This window comes from Cibotium barometz, chromosome 12 (assembly GCF_041138505.1).
Source record: "Cibotium barometz isolate CiBa-2024 chromosome 12, ASM4113850v1, whole genome shotgun sequence".
In the NCBI taxonomy this organism is placed as follows: domain Eukaryota; kingdom Viridiplantae; phylum Streptophyta; class Polypodiopsida; order Cyatheales; family Cibotiaceae; genus Cibotium; species Cibotium barometz.
Window position 1 is genome coordinate 3,170,276 of NC_141057.1, and position 19,538 is coordinate 3,189,813.

The 19,538-nt window shown below is 43.0% G+C and overlaps 1 protein-coding gene across 1 annotated transcript in view; it reads left to right on the plus strand.

Annotated features, from left to right (window-relative positions):
* The window catches only part of LOC147632954 (uncharacterized), a 33,007-nt gene extending 17,868 nt beyond the window's left edge, over positions 1-15,139 (plus strand). The window contains exons 3-4 of the mRNA XM_086805960.1: positions 13,841-13,957; positions 14,098-15,139. Of these exons, the coding sequence (XP_086662086.1) occupies positions 13,841-13,957; positions 14,098-14,547 (567 nt within the window). The 3' untranslated portion in view covers positions 14,548-15,139. The remainder of the gene's footprint in view (positions 1-13,840; positions 13,958-14,097) is intronic.
* The last annotated feature ends 4,399 nt before the right edge of the window (positions 15,140-19,538 follow it).

Genomic DNA, 19,538 nt, shown 5'->3' on the forward strand with positions numbered 1-19,538 from the left:
CTTCCTTGACTTTATCTTTCAAAAGTCTGAAGGCCATATCCAAATCGTTATTCCAAGTGATAGGCTGATTGGACTTACGTCCACGACCTTTTAATAAGTCGGTCATCGGTAGTGTGAGCTGAGAGTACTCCCGTACAGATTTCCTAAGAAAAACAACAAAACCGAGAAAAGAACGAAGTTGTTTCACTGTTCGCGGTATAGGCCAGTCCAAAACCTTCTGAACTCGGTCATAGTCAATGCTCAATCCATCTCTAGTGATCTTGTGTCCCAAGTAAATGATGTCGGTCATAAAGAACTCACATTTACTGAATTTAGCATATAGTCGATTCTGTCTTAAAATAGATAAGACAATCGTGAGGTGTCTGACATGATCCTCAAGAGTACGACTATATATCAAAATATCATCCAGGAACACCACCACAAATTTTCCCAAATGTTCACGAAAAAGATCGTTCATCATTTGCTGGAAAGTGGCTGGAGCATTGGTTAACCCAAAAGGTAATACGAGAAACTCGTAATGGCCATACCTAGTCCGAAAGGCGGTTCTTTCGACATGCCTTTCATGAATACGTATCTGGTGATAGCCAGTACGCAAATCTATCTTCGTGAAGTATTTCGCTCCTGCTAACCGGTCAATTAGGTCATCTGATCTAGGGAGAGGATAACGGTTCTTAATTGTCAGCTTGTTCAATCTTTTGTAATCTATACACATTCTCCAAGTATTGTCCTTCTTTCTCCTAAGCAACACAGGTGCACCCCAAGGTGATTTACTTGGACGGATCTGGCCCATCCTCAAATAATCTTCGAGTTGTTTAGCCAACTCATCTTCCTCAGCTTGGCTCATCCTATAAGGTGGAATACTCACAGGATGAGCACCAGGGATCAAGTCAATACGATGATCTACTGCCCGTTCAGGTGGTAAACCCGATGGCAATTCCTTAGGAAATACATCTTGAAACGAATCAAGTATCTTCTGTAATTCTTTGCTTTCAAACACACTTAATTCATTCACATCCAATGAAGGGATGAGAAAAGAAGAAAGTGGAATCAATACACAATGGAAAGCGGTGTACAAAGAAGAATTCATTATATTTCCAAAATCAATTGTATTTACAAGAGGTCCCTGAGAGGGATGGATACAATCACCTAAAATACTATACTTGGTGTCCCTATGCTGAAAAGAAAAAATATGACTAGACCAATCTATCTGGACATCAAGAGTCTTAAACCACTCAATCCCTAATAACAAGTCTACATTTTCCAGATGCATAACATAGCATTCCAGAGTATCTTTGTAGTCCTGAATCTGGATTGGAAGCATCTCGACCTTGCGATCCCAAACTTGTCTGCCCGCAGGTAGACGTACCTCATAGGTATGGTCGCTGAGTGTCGTGTCAAGACTCAATTTCTGCACAAGTTTGTAGTTAACAAAGTTATGCGAACTGCCAGGGTCTAACAGAATGTGAATTTTATGGCCATTCACTTCTCCATAAACTCGGAGAAGATCATGCATGCCAAACACTTTAGAATTGAACAGACAATCAGAACAAGTACTAGGGCGAGAAAGTACAGTAATTGACGTACCTGTCAAAGACAACTGGTTAGCTGCCTTTGGCTTGGGTCCTGCGTTTGACTTGGTACCCTTTTGCTTTGGGCACTCATTACGCATGTGTCCTTTTTCTTCGCAGATAAAACAACGTCCTTCCTTCTTGAGCTTCAAAGCCCTAAGGAGTCGTTTCTTCTTCGCTGGTGTCGAACTTGTATTCTTCGAAGGTTGGTCCGAAGACTTGCCTTCAGTCGTGTTAGCCATAGGTGCGGAGAACTTTCTTTTATGCTTGTTCCCCTGCTCGGTAACGGGTTTTGACTTGGAAGAGACCATCGTATCATCATAGATACGAGCTGAATGAATGGCCTCGTCCAATGTTTTACATTTGTTATTTTTAACCTGTAATCGGTACGAGTCTAGTAAACCAGCTACGAAAAACCCCAAAAGAGTAGTGGGATCCATCTTTGTAGCCTTCATCTGCAAGTCACGAAATTTCTGGAGATAGACCTCATAAGTGAGGTGCTGCGAGGTCATGGTCAAAGCTGAAAACCGGGCAACAACATCGTAGTCATCCTCTTTCTTGAGGAATTCTTTCTTGAAAATGTCTTCAAATTGTGCCCAAGTCGTTGGCTTTGGGTTCAGTTCCTTCCACCAAAGCAAAGCTTTGCCGGACAGGAAACCTGCTGCTAACTGTATCTTCTTTCCATCATCATATGGATGAAACTGAAAGTGAACTTGTCACTTATGTAGCCAAGTGTCCACGATCTCCTTGGTTCTCTGCTTTTGCTCGCCCCTGAACGGTTCCGGAGTAATATTGGGGCCTAAAGCAGAAGCCAAGGTATCCATTCCCGAAAAAGTAGAGAGGGTAGTGGTCAAGAGAGCGATGGAGTTCTGCAAAGCCTGCATCTGGGCTGCGATTTGTGCCTGACATTCCGCCGAAGAAGCTTCGAGAGCTACTTTGAACTCTTGGAAATCTGATTTTGACACAAACTCGTCAAAAAGATCGGCATCAGTGCCTTCCGTAGCCGGCAAGCCTTCGCGTTCCACTAGGGGCTCCAACTCTGATTCTTGGGTCGACATCGTGAAGAGGGTACGTGGAGAGAAAATTTTGGTCTTTGCACAACAAAAGTGCGAGCGAACTTGAGAGCTTGAGAGCTTGAAAACTTGAGAACTTGAGAACTCGAGAACTCGAGAGATGTGTGGCAAGAAGCCCACTAGAGGGGTTTATAAAGGTTTCCCAAAAGCCAAAAAAAATCTCGAAAAGCTATGCTTAGCCTTTGCTTTAGCTTTTGTGTTTTTTGTTTTTTTTTTCTTGAATAAATATATATATATATGGATATATATATTCTAAAGTCTTAAAAAAAATAAAACCTTGGAAACCTTTTGAACCTTGGAGGTGTCTTTTTAAAACTTTGAAAGTTTTAAATTCTAAAAAAAAACGAAAGCTAAGAAAAAAAAAACATGCTTTCCTTATGTTTTTTTTTTTCTCCAAGACAAATCTGCCGGCGCCTGGATTAGACCGCCGGTGAGTTGACGTCGCCTGCACGCTTGCCCGTCGGCTGCTGGAAACCGGGCGCCTGCACGAAACCTGCGCTGGCCTGGCTGGGGCGCGTGCGTATCATACGTGCTGCTGCCGCTGACATCAACCTACGCTGCAGGAGTTTGCTTTCCAGCCAGCGCCGCCTGGCCTAAGCGCCTACGTAGGCCTGGCCTGGGCACCAGCCCGCCTGGCCTAGGCGCTGCGTAAGCCTGCTGGCCGCCTGGTTACATGGCTGGCTGCCTGCGTACAAAGCCTAACAGCCTGCCTGCGTACAAAACCTGCCAGCGCACAAGTCTCAGCCAGCGGTACCCTGCGCATACCACAGCAGTCGATGTTCTCCTCTCTCTCTCTCTCTCGTTCAATCAACGAAAAGCAAACTTGCTTTTTCGTTTTTCTGTTTCTCTCCCTGCAGGTTAAACGACTGCACAACAATTCACCTCTTCTTTGCAAAAGCATGCAACCCTACTACACAACCATCTCCCATCAACAACATGGGTTTCTTTGATGAAGAAAAAGCACATACCAAACTGAAAACTGCAGTATGCACAGAAAAAACAGCAAGTTTTTAACACATACCGTTCTTCGACCTCTTCTTCTCTACCTATCGACTTGCTCGTTCACGAGGTATGCTCTGATACCACTGTCAAATCCCCACGGATCTTCCCTCGTGATCGATCTTGGTTCGAAACTCGAATCCTGCAAACGAACGAACAACAAACAAGCATGGGGGTGCAGGCCTGACTCACCTCCCAACCATGACAGCCGTGGGCAAGCCCACAATCTTGGCTGTCCCCTCCGAGCCACGAGCTGAGCTAACTAGGTTGACGTACCGACCAATCTCCTCCTCGCGACGTCCCATACCGCCGCGAAGCTGCCCTCGCGGGCCTCGAGATTGCTGCCGGCCTTGGCTGCATAAAGCAGGTGCACGTCTGCACTAGATCCAGGCTCCAAGACCATAGAGCTCTCACAAACTCGCGAGACTCTCTATGCGCAATAACTAACCTTGGCCACCCTTTTATAGGCTCTTGGCCGGTCATCGGGCGTCCACACTTGGGTGCCCGCCCGTCCATACTTGGGTGCCCGCCCGTTAGTATTTCCCTAACTCAGCTCGTCAATCAGCCTGCCTAGTTCCAAGCTTCCCCAAGCCTCGAAACTAGTCTTGCATGCGTATAGCACACGGTAGATACCAACTGTGCACATGACAAAAAGCCCCTTGACTGCAAGCTGATTTTTGAGGATTCAAGGCATAAAAGCTTTGCCTGCTGCTTTGCCAAGCTTAACAAGCATAAAATCTTGAAAAGCCGCTTGATTTAAGATCAATTGCTGATCATACATGGTACATTGACGCACATGAAGGCATCCAAAGTCTTCACGGTGCTTCCCCCTGGCCACATATACATTCAATACATGAAAGCCCCTTGATTTATAGGCACATTGAGTGCTTGACAGGCATCAACACGTTGCCCAAAGCATCAACTGCGAGTGCCTGCATGCAAATCAATCCAATCGGCACAAAAGCCCCTTGATTTGCACTGCAATTTGCTGCAATTTTGCCCGAATGTGCGATTTCTCACATCATACAGCATGTATGAATGTTTAATTGCACAATTACATCAAAAGCCCCAAATTTCGACATCCAATTTCCTGCAAATTGATCTTGATTGTGACCAATGTCACCCAATTTTGCCAATTTTGCTCAGAAATTGAGCAATTCGGTACCTGTACTTGCTCAATTGATTGAATTGATAAGAAATTCCTAAAATTGAAGGCAAATACCTCTTAATTTTTGAATTTCTCTGTTTTGCAGGAAAGGGGAGAGATGATGCTTCTTTGTCACCGTGCAGGTACGGATGCAGGTGTGGAGGCTGCTGCAGATTTCTGATTTCTGTTGCTGTTGCGCTGAGGTTGATGCTGCGCTGAGGTTGGGCTGCTGCGCTGCGCCTGCTGGGCAGCGTGGCTGCTGCTGCTGTCTGGTTAGGCAGCGTGGCTGCACCTGCTGGGCAGCGTGGCTGCGACTGGGCAGCAGCTGAGCAGCCCACGCCTTCTTGCCTGGCGCCCTGCCCTCTCTTCAGTGCTGTGCGCTGCTTAGCGCTCTCTGTCCTTACAAGAAGCTCCAATCTCAAGCGTTGCTGCGCTTCACTGCCAGCTCGACTGTGTGCTCCAGTTGAAGGCTCTGATACCAGTTGAATAGGAGAGTTAGTTAGGGTTAGAGTTCATGTGTGGGAGACATACACAGAGAAGCAAGGGAGAGAGAGAGAGAGAGAGAGAGAGAGAGAGAGAGAGAGAGTTGTGGGGATAAGTCAATTCATGGGAATGAGTGTGTGACTTCCCTATCACACATGTATATTGCACTAGTACACATAGTGCGCTTAGTACATTAAAAGTACTAAGTGTACTATGTACTATAACTTATGGGCTGAGAGATAATTAGGGTTAGAGTTCATGTGTGGGAGACATACACAGAGAAGCAAGGGAGAGAGAGAGAGAGAGAGTTGTGGGGATAAGTCAACTCATGGGAATGAGTGTGTGACTCCTCTATCACACATGTATATTGCACTAGTACACATAGTGCACTTAGTACATTAAAAGTACTAAGTGTACTATGTACTATAACTTATGGGCTTGTACACACTATAAGGGTGGGCATAATGCCTTTACCCCAACACTCTTGTCCTATGTGCTCTTGAAGATGTTGCTACCTTGCTTGGTAGAACATAGAGCCAATGGTAGAGAATATGGGCACTAAAGTCGGGCTGGGCATCAAGGCAGCTCCTTGGTGATCTACATCGACATACCATTGTTTTCTAAATGCTGAATTTCATATGCATTGGCACGGAGGATTTGGCAATGGATGCCCGTGAAGCTATGTATTGAATTTCTCCAATAGTAATACAATTTACTCAAGGGAGGGGTCGGCCGTTCCGGCTCATTGTGTGTCTCTTGTCAATTCAGCAATTTACTTCTTGTATTTGAGCAAGTGTCCTTCAAATCTTAGTGTATTTAAGTGTATTGATTAGCATTGTGTTCAACCAAATTACATTGGTATATCAGAGCATAGGGTTCTCTTTCACTTCTATCGTGAGAGACGATCACCGTGAACACTAGCTATCTCTACACTTAGAACATTATGGACAGCCATACAATGAATGTTGGAGATGCTAATATAAGAGATAGGGACAATGAAATGCATGCCTCCAATGCTTTACAAGATGAGCAAACTCATGTGGTGCACAATAGGGAACATGAATATGTGGGACAGCCGTCCCGTGGCAAAGAAAAGATACAAGAAGAAGAGTCCATAGTCTTTAGGGCTGAACTTACTCGTATGCAGGCTCTTCTCCATGCACAACAAGAAGAATTGAATCTCTATCGCCGCGAGGATCAATTGGTACATGATCGTTTGAAGGCCAAGAAAGCTGAATCTTATATGGATCATGCAATGGCAATGATTGCTCAAGAGTTGCACATGCAACCGAGGGATGCAGCACGTGCATACTTGGCTCGTACCGAGGATGCATATGCAGAAAAGGCAAGTCTCGTGACTTCAAAGCCGGAGACAAATCTGTGAAGTTTGACACATATCATGGGGAATATGATGCATCAAGGCACTTGCTTTTATTGCCCAGTTTGATATTGCTTTTAGTGATGAGGATTTCACTCAGAAATCCATGATCCGGCATGTAAGCATGTTCATGAAAGGCACTGCTGCCCATTGGTGGCTCACGGAGAAGCTCTCACCGAATCCTGTTAGATCATGGGAAGAGTTCAAGGAGAGGTTCTATGCTCAATTCTTGCCTCCCAATGCATTGAGAAGAAGGAGCAATATATGCGTGAAGACAAATGCTCTACTTGTGGCAGCATTGAGCACATGGCAAGAGCATGCCCAAATAAGAAGAACAAAGCTGAAAATGCTAATGTACCGAAGCCTAATGTGCATATGGTTCCGGATGTACAGGGCAACACTTCACATGATAGCAAAGATAGGGTTGTATGTAAAGCTTGGGGACAACTCAAGAATCAGTCCGCTTTGTTTATGTTTGATGATTGTGCAACGGAGAATTTCATATCCACTCAGATGGCAGCTGCTTTGGTATTGAAGTGGAGGACATGGGTCCTCAAATTGAAACAGGGACTGCCTTTGTTGGTAGAGAAGTGCAGGTCATGCCTATTTTTGGCAAGTTGCGCATACACATTCAAGGCTATGTGGATCATGAGGATTTTCTTGTGGCGCCTTTGAATGGTTGTGATGTATTGCTTGGAAAGCCTTGGCATACACGTATTGATCCATGCAAGGCTTACAAGACTAACAGGATCACCTTCATGCATAAAGGCCGAGAACATGTAATTGATGCTGGTGAAGAGGGTGATACCATTCCCCTTGTATCTCATGTACAAATTAAGAAAGTAATGAAAAAGAGTATTTTTGCGTACTTGATTTTTGTACAAGATCGTGTTGAGGAAAATGATGTACATGTAAACACTCTTTGTAATGATAAGCTGAAATTTTTGCAAGAGCACAATGATTGTTTTGCTGATGAGTTACCAAATGAGTTACCACCTGTACGATTGGAAGATCATCGCATTGATCTTGTGCCGGGTAGCTCACCACCTAATAGGCCAGCCTATCGTGTAAGTGCATTCCAAAAAGAGGAGATCATGAAGCAAGTAAATGAGCTTCTTGAGAAGGGTTTGGTTCAGCCAAGCTCTTCCCCATATTGTTCACCCGTCCTCTTGGTTCAAAAGAAGGATGGATCCTTTCGTATCGTGTTAGGTGACCTGTTTATAAGGTGAACGGCTGTCATAACAGCTTCAGCCCAAAAACCATGAGGTAATGCAGCATGTGACAACATCACCTGAATGGTCCTGTTCATCCTCTCTGCTGTCCCGTTTTGTGGAGGATCATAAGGAGTAGAGAGCTCCCTCTTGATGCCTTTAGCATCACAAAAGTCCTGAAACTGTTTGGACATATACTCTCCACCATTGTCGGAACGCAAAGCCTTCAGTGTTTTGCCAGTTTGATTCTCAACATGAGCAACAAACTTCTGAAACACTGAGAATGTATCACTCTTCAAACGAAGAGGATAGACCCACACCTTGCGTGTGGCATCATCAATAAAAGACACACAATATTTTGCCCCTCCCAAAGAAAGCTGAGGCATCTCACATACATCTGTATGCACAAGCTCTAACTGAGCATCTTTTTGTCCAAGAGCTTTCTTGTGGGGGCACTGTAGTTGCCTACCATATATACAATGCTCACAAAACTGAAAACTTGAAAACTTTAGAGAAGGCAAGTAACCCAAACGAGACAATTGCTCTTCCTTTGACACTCATGTGTCCCAACCGGCTATGCCACATAGAGATTTCCGGCAGCTCGGTTGCATTTACATTAGCATGGTGACAAACACCTGCATGCATAAAGTAAAGAGTGTCCACCTTAGAGCCTCTGGCAACAACCAGTGAGCCCTTACTAATTTTCCACTTTCCACTACCAAATGTGGTAACATAATCAGCATCATCAAGCTGTCCAGTAGAAAGCAGATTCTTTTTGATCTCAGGCACATGCCTGACATCATGGAGCATAAGCTGTGAGCCATCTGAAAACACAAGCCTCACATCACCTCTACAAAGAATCTTGCATGCATGGTTATCACCCAAATAAACCACTCCTTCATTGCCAGCAGTATATCTGACAAACAAGTCTCTGCAACCTGTGACATGAAAGGAGGCACCTGAATCAATGATCCATGAGTGCATACCATGACCACCTGTAAGAAGTGAATGGGCATCAAGTGAAGACGTAAAGAGGACCTCATCCTCACTGCCACCTGCATGTGACACATTGATTTCTTCAATCTTGACTCCACTTTTGCCCTTTGGCTTTACATCTTTGGCTTCATCTTTCTCTTTGTCTTTGCCTTTTCCCTTTTCCTTTTGATCATTTTTCCATTTGTAGCATTGCTTTTTAATGTGTCCCTTTTTGCCACAATAATGGCATTCCAAATCCTTTTTGGAGCGAGACTTGCTCCTTCCCCTTTCTTGGCTTTTCCCCCTTTGCTGGGATCTCCCACGTGCATTCATTGCATTGGACTTTCCAACAGAGTTGTTTTTCCTGTTCATCTCTTCTTGAAGAAGAGCACCCTCAACATCTGCATATGACAGCATAGCATGCGAATTGCTCGTGGCTGTCCTGAATGTGTCCCAACTCTCTGGCAAAGTGCATAACAGAAAGGTGGCTTTGAACTCATCGTCCATTGCCAACTTTTGATTAATGACCTGGCTGACAATACCATTAAACTCATTTAGATGGGCTGTCATAGACGCCCCTTCCTTCATCTGAAGACCTATGAGTTTCTTCAAACCAATACACTTTGCTTGAGGCACTTTGTTGGGCATACAAGTCCTGCAATCTCTGCCACATTCCCCAAGCTGTCTTCTCTTCACGAATGCTGAAAAGTAATGAGTCTGACACAGACAACATGATAGTAGATCTTGCCAGCTCATCCATATCTTCCCACTCTTCAGCAGTAAGAGAAGCGGGCATTACACCCCTTTCTTTGATAGGCTTGTGTTGCTTTTTCTGGAGCAACACATTGTAGCACTGGGTTTGCCAAATATCATAATTATGCGAGCCTTCAAGCTTCTTGATGTGAAGCAATGAAGAGCTCTCACCTGTGGTTGCCATAGCAAAATGCAGCCTGTCAATGCCTGACTCCTTGCAAAATGTGCAAACACTGCACCAAAAGCACACAAAGTGCTCACAGTTGTTCTCCCAAGCTTTATCTCCCACTGCGGAAGCACGAATGCAACTTTTCTCCCACTTTATGTGATGAAATCACCAAAATCTGGTTGCTGCAGATTTTGGACAGCACCTTAAATGTGCTCTGTTGCCCTTCTAAAGTACTGGACAGCAGTACCAAGTGCTCACCAATGATGTACCAAACCTGTACCGGCAAGTACAGCAGCTGAAATTGAACCTTTTGGTCACTCAAAACAGTGTACAGCCATGCCAAAACATGCACAAAGCTGTGACAAATCTGTACCAGCAGGTACAATAGCAATAAATGCTCTCCTGGCTGTCCAAATGAGTGAAAATCAGACTTTTACAGTCCCGAACACTGCATACAACAGTTCCGAACAGAAATTGGGCAAAAGCCCCTTGACTGCAAGCTGATTTTTGAGGATTCAAGGCATAAATGTCTTGCCTGTTGCTTTGCCAAGCTCAACAAGCATACAAACTTGAAAAGCCCCTTGATTTAAGATCAATTTCTGATCATACATGGTACATTGACGCACATGAAGGCATCCAAAGTCTTCGCGATGCTTCCCCCTGGCCACATATACATCAAATACATGAAAGCCCCTTGATTTACAGGCACATTGAGTGCTTGTAAGGCATCAACACATTATCCACAGCATCAAATGCGATTGCCTGCATGCAAATCAACCAAATCGGCACAAAAGCCCCTTGATTTGCACTGCAATTTGCTGCAATTTTGCCCAAATGTGCGATTTCTCACATCATACAGCATGTATGAGTGCTTAATTGCACAATTACATCAAAAGCCCCAAATTTCAACATCCAATTTCCTGCAAATTGATCCTGATTGTGACCAATTTCCTGCAAATTGATCCTGATTGTGACCAATGTCACCCAATTTTGCCAATTTTGCTCAAAAATTGAGCAATTGGGCACCTGTACCTGCTCAATTGTTGATTGTACTTGCTCAATTGCAAATCCCAAAAAAAAATTGAAGCAAAATACCTTGTAATTTTCTGAATTTCTCTTATCTGCAGGCTGAATTTTAGTTGTTGCAGGAGAAAAAGGGGGGGGGGGGCACTTCTTGTTGATGTTGATGCTGTTGCTCCTGCTTGTTGCTTCTTCTACAGCATTCCATTGAAGCACGAGGCTAACGAGTCCATAGGTTAAGATCACCCACTGCAGTCCAACAGAAGGAGATGGAGTAGGAGAGGGCGAGGACCAACGTGAGCGAGAGAAGGTAGGTGAGGCGGCCACGCAGCTTGCTCCGCTTCTTCACGATCACGCGGTGTGTGTTGACAAGGCGGAAGCACCTCTCCTCCCCGTGCTCGCACAGGTAAAAGTAACGCGAGTTGCTAGATGCTTGCTCACGATCCAGTTGCCGCCGCCTTCGCCTGTTTTCGCTCGCCTAGCGCCAGCCTCCTCGCTTGACGCCCGCTATGCTGCCTTCGCCGTCTTTGCCAGCAGCGCTAGAACTCCACGATTACACGCAGCCTGTTGACACTCGCCTTGTGGACCAGCCTATGCTTCTTCGCTCGCCTTGTGGATGAGACGGATTTGCCTTCGCCTAGTAGCGCTTGAACGCTTAGCTACCACAGCCGAACTTGTGTGTATCCTTCGCTTCACGCAGACAGCCCAGCGTTCAACACTCACACACAGAGAGAAAAAATCAGCGCTTGAACCTTCTTCTCCTCTACAGCAAATTCGACACCACCAACCTCTACAGCAAATTCGACACCACCAGTTGGAAGTTTAGCTCTGATACCAGTTGTGTGGGAGAGAGAAACAGGAATTAGGGTTAGGTCATGTGAGAGACATACACAGAGAAGCAAGAGAGAGAGAGAGAGAGAGTTGTGGGGATAAGTCAACTCATAAGATATGAGTGTGTGACTCCCCTATCACACATGTATATTGCACTAGTACACATAGTGCACTTAGTACATTAAAAGTACTAAGTGTACTATGTACTATAACTTATGGGCTTGTACACACTATAAGGGTGGGCATTATGCCTTTACCCCAACAGAAGACTGGTAAGCTAATTGGACGATGTGTTGTCATTACTTATTCAGTAGAAGGGCAGGACTCCTTGTTTAGCCGCCCTGTGTAGTATTTCTCTTGTCCTATGTGCTCTTGAAGATGTTGCTACCTTGCTTGGTAGAACATAGAGCCAATGGTAGAGAATATGGGCACTGAAGTCGGGCCGGGCATCAAGGTAGCTCCTTGGTGATCTACATCGACATACCATTGTTTTCTAAATGCTGAATTTCATATGCATTGGCATGGAGGATTTGGCAATGGATGCCCGTGAAGCTATGTATTGAATTTCTCCAATAGTAATACAATTTACTCAAGGGAGGGGTCGGCCGTTCCGTGTCATTGTGTGTCTTGTCAATTCAGCACTTTACTTCTTGTATTTGAGCAAGTGTCCTTCAAAACTTAGTGTATTTAAGTGTATTGATTAGCATCGTGTTCAACCAAGTCACACATACAATCTGCGTTTACAGTTCCACAGCAGTCATATAGTTTGCGTTTCAGTCCAGCATTAGTCCTACAACAGTAGTCAGCCCTACAGACCTGCGTTTGCAGATTCCCAGCAGTTTCAGCCTTGATTCATCAGTCTACATCAATATCCAGCCTTGATTCATCAGTCTACATCAATATCCAGCATTCAGTGCATCATCCAGGCATACACCAGTCATCTAGTAAAGGTATTCTATCATTCATAAGCATTTACAGCATTCTAACATAGCTTAGAACAGTCCACCACCTTCTTTTCTTAGCCTACCCACTCGCTATCAGGGGTTTGCTCTTGTGGGCATTGAAGGGAGGCAAGGCTATTGCGAAGGTTCCTTTCCTACTTGCGTAAAGCCACGAGTGTTGTCTTTGGTTGTATACCGGAGGAAAAAGCTGGCCTGTAAGGCTCCATCCAAGGCCGTGGGAGCGGCCCCGGTGGTCTCCAAGATTTCCTTGATGCGGGTGTAGATTTCAGGGTCTTGTGTAACATGCAACTGGTGAGATTGAGTAATGCACAACAAGACCTTTATACCTTTATGAAGTGAGCATGAAGCAATCCACTTTAATCTTTTATACATAGGAGGTAGAGCTGGAGAGAGAAAGCAGAGACCACACCAGATTGGGTCCCAATTTACCCGGTGAAAGCGCCCCCCCCCCCCCCCCCCCCCCCCCCGCGGGCCCCCCGTGGCGTGCTGCAAGCAAGAGTATTTGCTTGTTTTTACTTTGGAGAACTGTTACAATGCATGTCATGTGCTTGCCACGTGGACATGGCTAATCCAAAGCTAACACTGGATGTGGCAGCTGAAGCCTTAATTCCATGTCAATTGGTTGAAGCATTGGACCTCCTCTCTCTGATGTCCACGATGAACATGAACCCGACATAGTGGACGAAGTTGAAATTATGGTTCTGGAACAGATCCTCTTACATTGTTTCAAGCACGGCTCTCTGGCTGAATAGAAAGATAGTTAGTTCCTTCTTGAAGTTTCAAGACGGAGGGACACATGAAGCAGTGTGGCTTGTCAAGAATTTCATTGTAGATTATCCGGCATTATTGATGGACTAAAAGGAGGCAAGCACCACATACAGGCTGAATTTAGAGATAGGGCTGCATATTTGTGATGAATCCAGTTTCGTCTTTCAATTGAAGTAACAAGCACCACATACAAGCTGATCTACAGTTAGGGCTGCATATGTGCAATGAATCAGGCTTAAATGTTTTAGCAAATGTAAAAGCAGTCATTTGTATCAAATGGTGCACGCATTCCGCCTGTATCATTGTTGTTTTAATCAAGTTAATTATTGAGATGTAAGGGCCAAGCCTGGTACAGTTAGTGGAGACTGTAGGCATACGGAGCACTTAGGAGATCCGTCACGATTTTTACTCCGAAATTTGGAAGTGGTGCATTCAGTCGAAGGAGTTCTTAGAGAAGGATGAGCTGGATTTACCTTTGGGTTGTGTTGTGTGTAAAATGACAGGAGCAAGCAATAGCTCAACAACTGCTCTTTCAAAGTGAGACACTGACTGTAGAGGCATCAAGAGCTCATTCCACTGTCAATTTGTCTGAGACAAGTATTGGAGATGAGATACTTCAGGTGTGACTTAAGTTCTTTCATGATTGACTCTGCAATGTCTTAAAATCGGAGATGTAAAGGAGCATCTGCAGTTGTGTTATGCCTCTTTTGGAGCGTTTTCCACAAGCCTTAAAGTTTTATTGCTGTTGGTTTGAGAGCAGGTTGATGCTTGTGCAACATCTGGTGATAGGCAGTCCTTTCATGACGGACTTCAACAGGAGCAGGAGACTACTGCATCAGCAGATCCTTTACAGCAGGAGGAACTGCAGGAACCACAAAATCAACAGCAGCAGTCACATGTTCCTAACGTAAGTGTAGGCCCAAGAGGCTATCAGGGTCCCAAGGGTGGTGGGCGGGGCTATATTTATGGAACGGGTGGTAGAGGAAGAGGCTTTTCAAATGGACGCGGTGGTCGCAGTGGTCGCGGTGGTGGTGGGCGTGGTGGGTATGGGAATGGGTGTGGTGGGCAATATAATGAGCAGGGAGGATATTACCCCAGAAACTACTATGGAAGAGGGGGTGGTGGTCGTGGCATGAGGGGTGGAAGCTTGACATATAATGGGTATGGGAATGGACAGGCTACTAGAGTTACAGGTAACTCGCCTGCTTGATTTACAGTGTCTCTTAATTCTTAGCCTTTATTGAAGGTTACTGCTGTGGAGGGATGTAAGTTTGCAGCTCATAATTTTTGTGATTTGATTCGATCATCTTTTATAAGGACTGGCTCTTGTAGATGAACGTTCTGTGACAGTCTTTCTTCTATGAACACCAATTGCTACGTGAGCTTGCAAGTTAATGTGCAAGTTTTGCTTTGGATGAAGGCTAAGGTTCCCTTTTGTTCCAAGTTTGCATCAGTTTGGAACTTTTGTACTGACTTCCAAGTTAACTACCAAAGTAGAGATCAAATCAACTGCCGAATCACCACCATCACTCCTCTCTCCTGCTAGCTACTCCCTGATTGTGTGTTTGCACGTGTATGTGGGCATGTGGTAGTAGATGGCTTGCACTCTGCTTCAGATGTGGCTATGGGCTTGATGCTTGCAAGGTCTCACTTGTTTCTGTGCAAGTGCAGAAAGTGCTACAAAGAGGGAGAGCAAGTCCGCTTTTTGAGCTTTAGTTGTCTTTTCCACTGGCAAAAATATGATCTGTAGTGTCCTTGGGAAAACTTTCTAAATTAAATGCCAGTACTTGGAAAAAAATAAACTCTCAATTCCTGTATTGTATCGATGTAGGTATAGGGATGTGTCAACATTAACACCTACCATTTTGTCCTTAAGGATAGTATAGCTATGTCAGGTGATTTGTCTAAAATGTATTCTAATGTGAGCAACAGTCCTATGATAGAGGAATACCATGCGATATCCAGACATGGTTTTTTTGTCTCAATGCCATACAACAAATGTATTTTTCCCTTGAAGGTCGTTAGATAAGATGTTAATATATATAATTTGTTAGTACATTGAGGATGAACAATGAACAAAAGCAGATGACAAGTGTGCTAGAACTTCTGAGAACATGATATGTTTGGGTGTTTTTATGGAATAAGGCAGTATAAAAGTGGCTATTTTTGGGCTTTGATGCAAGTATTTCATGTAGTTCATATATTCTGTTTGTTGATGTGCAAAAAAGTTTGTAGATTTTCCGACATGTCAAGGAAAGATTTCACTTCTTTTAATAGGATTTATGGTCTTGAACTTTTTTCTTGAAGCTAAGAATGATGGAAAACCCGTGACAACCCCTGAAAAGGTCTTCTAGGATAATGTTTTCAATTCTAGGATAAATGTTGACTTGCAATAAACATTTGATTGAAATGGAGGAGCACGAAAATTAAATGTCACAATGTACACCACCACTAAGGCCGAAAAGGGCAGACCCCCCATTATTGATAAATTTCATTAGATTATTTTGTTTTATACAGTGTTCCACAGGCAAATATGCTCCGGTTTCCATGAACGAACTGTATGAAAGCATGCTATGCTACCAAAGAAATTGGCCGTGTAGATTGTCGTAGTAGAATCTTCGTTGTAAATGGCACTATGTACACCACCATTGGGGCCGACGAGGGCCGAGACCCCCTCACTACCGATGAATATTATTGGAGTATTTTGTTTTATACAAAGTTCCACACGCATTTAAGCCCGGTTTTCCGTGAACAAATTACATGAAAGCATGCTATGCTAGCAAACAAATTTTCAGTGTAGATTATGAAAGAAGAACCTTTGTTGTAAATGAATCCTTAACTTCTTGTGGATGAAAGAACATGTCATTGGTGTTTTGAAACCAGGTACAACATTGGCTGTCCTAGACTAGTGCTTGGCTCTCTCAACCTTGGTGATCAAAAATCTATTTCTATGTAAATTGGCATTAGAGGTCACTCTCAAGGATAAGTTATGCAAAATGGAGGAAATACCAGAATCGAGAAGTGTTCGCAGCACCTACATTCCACGAACGATATCCATAGGTATTAAATAAGCACCATTTGCACTAAACAAGCATATAAATAAGCGACCAACAATGCTAGGAAGAAGATGGCAACCACTAGTAACAAAAAGTTATATTCGAATTGTTTTACAGGTTTACAGGTATCAGAAATGCTTAAAAATTGGATTTTGAAATTTGACAGCATTTTAGGTTTACATAACAGATTAGGTTTTTGACAAGTTGTACGGTATGTTCGTACATGTCCATACAGTACGGCTTAGAGAGAGGGGGGATGTTTTTAAGTTGGTGATTATTAACCACTTTGTTGGTTAATGTGGTTTCCCCCGCTCGACCTACCATAAGGCGGTTTGCTATCTTACGTGTAAACGAGCACTTAACTTTTGTAAGATAGCGTTGGAAATATATAAAGCAACCATACCATGCACTTAAGGTTGAATAGAGAAAGTCTACGGACTTAGTGTACATAGTTACTTAAGAATAGTAACAAAGACCGGATCATTTCTAAGTTTGGCCGGCCTAGTGTGAAAACTAGTCATTTATATATCAATAATTTTTGACAATAAGCAAGACACTACTCCTGTCCTACTTTTTGTGAGAGAGAACGATCGCGAAGGACCATCTCTTTTTATCTCTATTTTGGTATTGAGAGCTCTCCCTTCATCCCTTTGGCAAAGGAGCTTTCTGGTGTGATAATGAAATGAGAACACCATGGATGAGGGCAACCACACTGGGAAGTTGTAGATTGTAGCTCTAAGACAAAACCCAATGACACATGCTTCGGCAAGACTAAGATAAGCTCGACTTGAACACATTTGGCACCGCTCTCGGGGAGTAGCCTAGGGCTTTGCTCTTATTTTTCATCCATTCCAAGCTATTGGGATCATCTAATGTTGCTTGGTGTTGATTAGGAGGTCACACTCTGAAAAACATACAGTTCTGGAGTCTTGGATGTGTTTGATTTTGATTTGGAGTTTAATTTGGACATTCTATATTCATCTATTTGTAGGACAAAACTCTAGTTTTTTGGTGATTTGCATGAAATTGGAGCCTAAGAGGTTTAGGTTTCATTGCTTTGAGCCAAGGATTAGCTTACTAATTGTGATTAGGAGTGAAATCCACTTTGAAAACATGAGCATTGATCTCCATTAGATTGAATTAGAGTGGGATTATCATTTTTTATTCATGCATATTTTTTTCATAATTTATTCATGCATTGTTGGAATTAGTAGATTAGAAGCATGTTAAACCATCAAAAAACATTTAAAAAGATTAATTAGAGAACAATCATTAACTATTATTAAGAACCTTAATCTCATCTCATCAAGTCTAAAAAATCATAAAAACCACCAAAAACTAGGCCAATCCAGCTCTTGGGTAGGGACGTGAGCGTACAGTCTAGTGCAAAAAGATGTGAGCTTGCAGAGGCGAGCTTCGACACATAAGCCGTGAGACTAGACGTGTGCCTTGAATCTTGACATGTTAGACGTGAGACTAGAGACATGTGCCATGAATCTAGACATGTGAAGGGTGAGCTTGGACATGTGAATGTGCAAGTGTGAGCTTGGAGACGTGATTTTGGGGTATGAATACCTAATATAGTACGGACCAATTATTATGATATAAAAATCTATATAGACACGTCTAGCCATGTTTTTGAAGATTTTCATGTCACACAATGTGTACCAGCATCTATAAATTCTAAGAAAAATTTGTGTTCGTAAATATTATAAAATTAAGTACACTTGTTATTCAATAATTGGGTGGTTGTAAGATCAGGTTGTCCAGTTTTGTCCAGTTTATGCTAGACTAGGACAATGCTTGGAGAGCAAATTTAGGGGGACAAGGTACTTCAAATGACATCAAGCAAGTAATAGAAAATAGACATGCACTCAAATCAGCCCAATATAACTTAAATTAATATAAATTACTTTAATTAATAAAAAATATGATGAAATGATTAAAAAATGATCTTTCCATACTTAGAGTGATCTAAATTTTTTTCCATAGATGCACCATTACAAGTACACTAGTCTCTATAGGTTTTAGATGATTTACATCAAAAATATAATTTTACTTAGATTATTAATATTTGCAGGCCTTCTGATACCCTAGAAGAATTTCGAAAAAAGATTATTAGAAATCCAACCATTGGATTTACAATTTTGACTAACCACCACATTCTAATAATGTCTCACTATCTCTCACTCGTTTGATCTTCAAGATTGAGCATTTTAAGTGGTAGTTATTATGGATACAAAAAGTGGCATATATTATATCACTTTAAAAACCTTGAAATATTTAAAGAAAATAGACAAATGACTTAAAATTTTCTCAAAAAATCAAGTTAAGTTCTATATATATTATGTGAAGATATAAGGCCCAAAGTGGGAATATCATATGAGTTTATATGTAGAAGATATTAGCATTTTATGGAATTAGTCCAAATTCGGGACAGGGTGTATACATTGACATTGTACCTAAACAAATGAGGACTTTCAACTATCTAATGATTAATCAGATTATGCAACTATATTCCCAACTTTGTATATGATGTTCCAACAAAAAGAACTTGAAAGGAAATTCCTTCATTAGCTATGAGAGATTGGCCACTAAAGGTAATCAAATTTCTATTTTTGAACTATTTACAGGGTGCCTGAGTGGACAAAACTGGGCACCCTGATCTTGCAACCATCCAATTATACCTTGTCATAGGTCCAATTCCTAGATTTTCATGCTTCAAGTAGAATCATGGCATACAAGGAAAGTATGTGAGTGGAGTTTATACAAAAAAGACTTGAGCCTATAGATACGAGTCTAGAGGTGTGAACCTCTACATACATGTTAAGGAACTCTACATACATGTAGAGGTGTGAACCTCTACATACATGTTAAGGAAAGTCTACCGTAACCGTGTCATGGGAAGTTGTCTATCCACCGAGCTTGAGCATGGCGCAGCAAGAGCTCCACCGTAGCCGCTCATCTTACTACCGTCCTTCCGTACTCATTGTCACACTAAGGCGGTTGTTCTAATCTAACACGTGATGCAAGCTCGCTCGCGAATATCGTGTGGGATCTCCGTGGAAGAGGATCGCCGTTGGTTAGCCTAATCACTCACGAGAGAGAGAGAGAGAGAGAGAGAGAGAGAGAGAGAGAGAGAGAG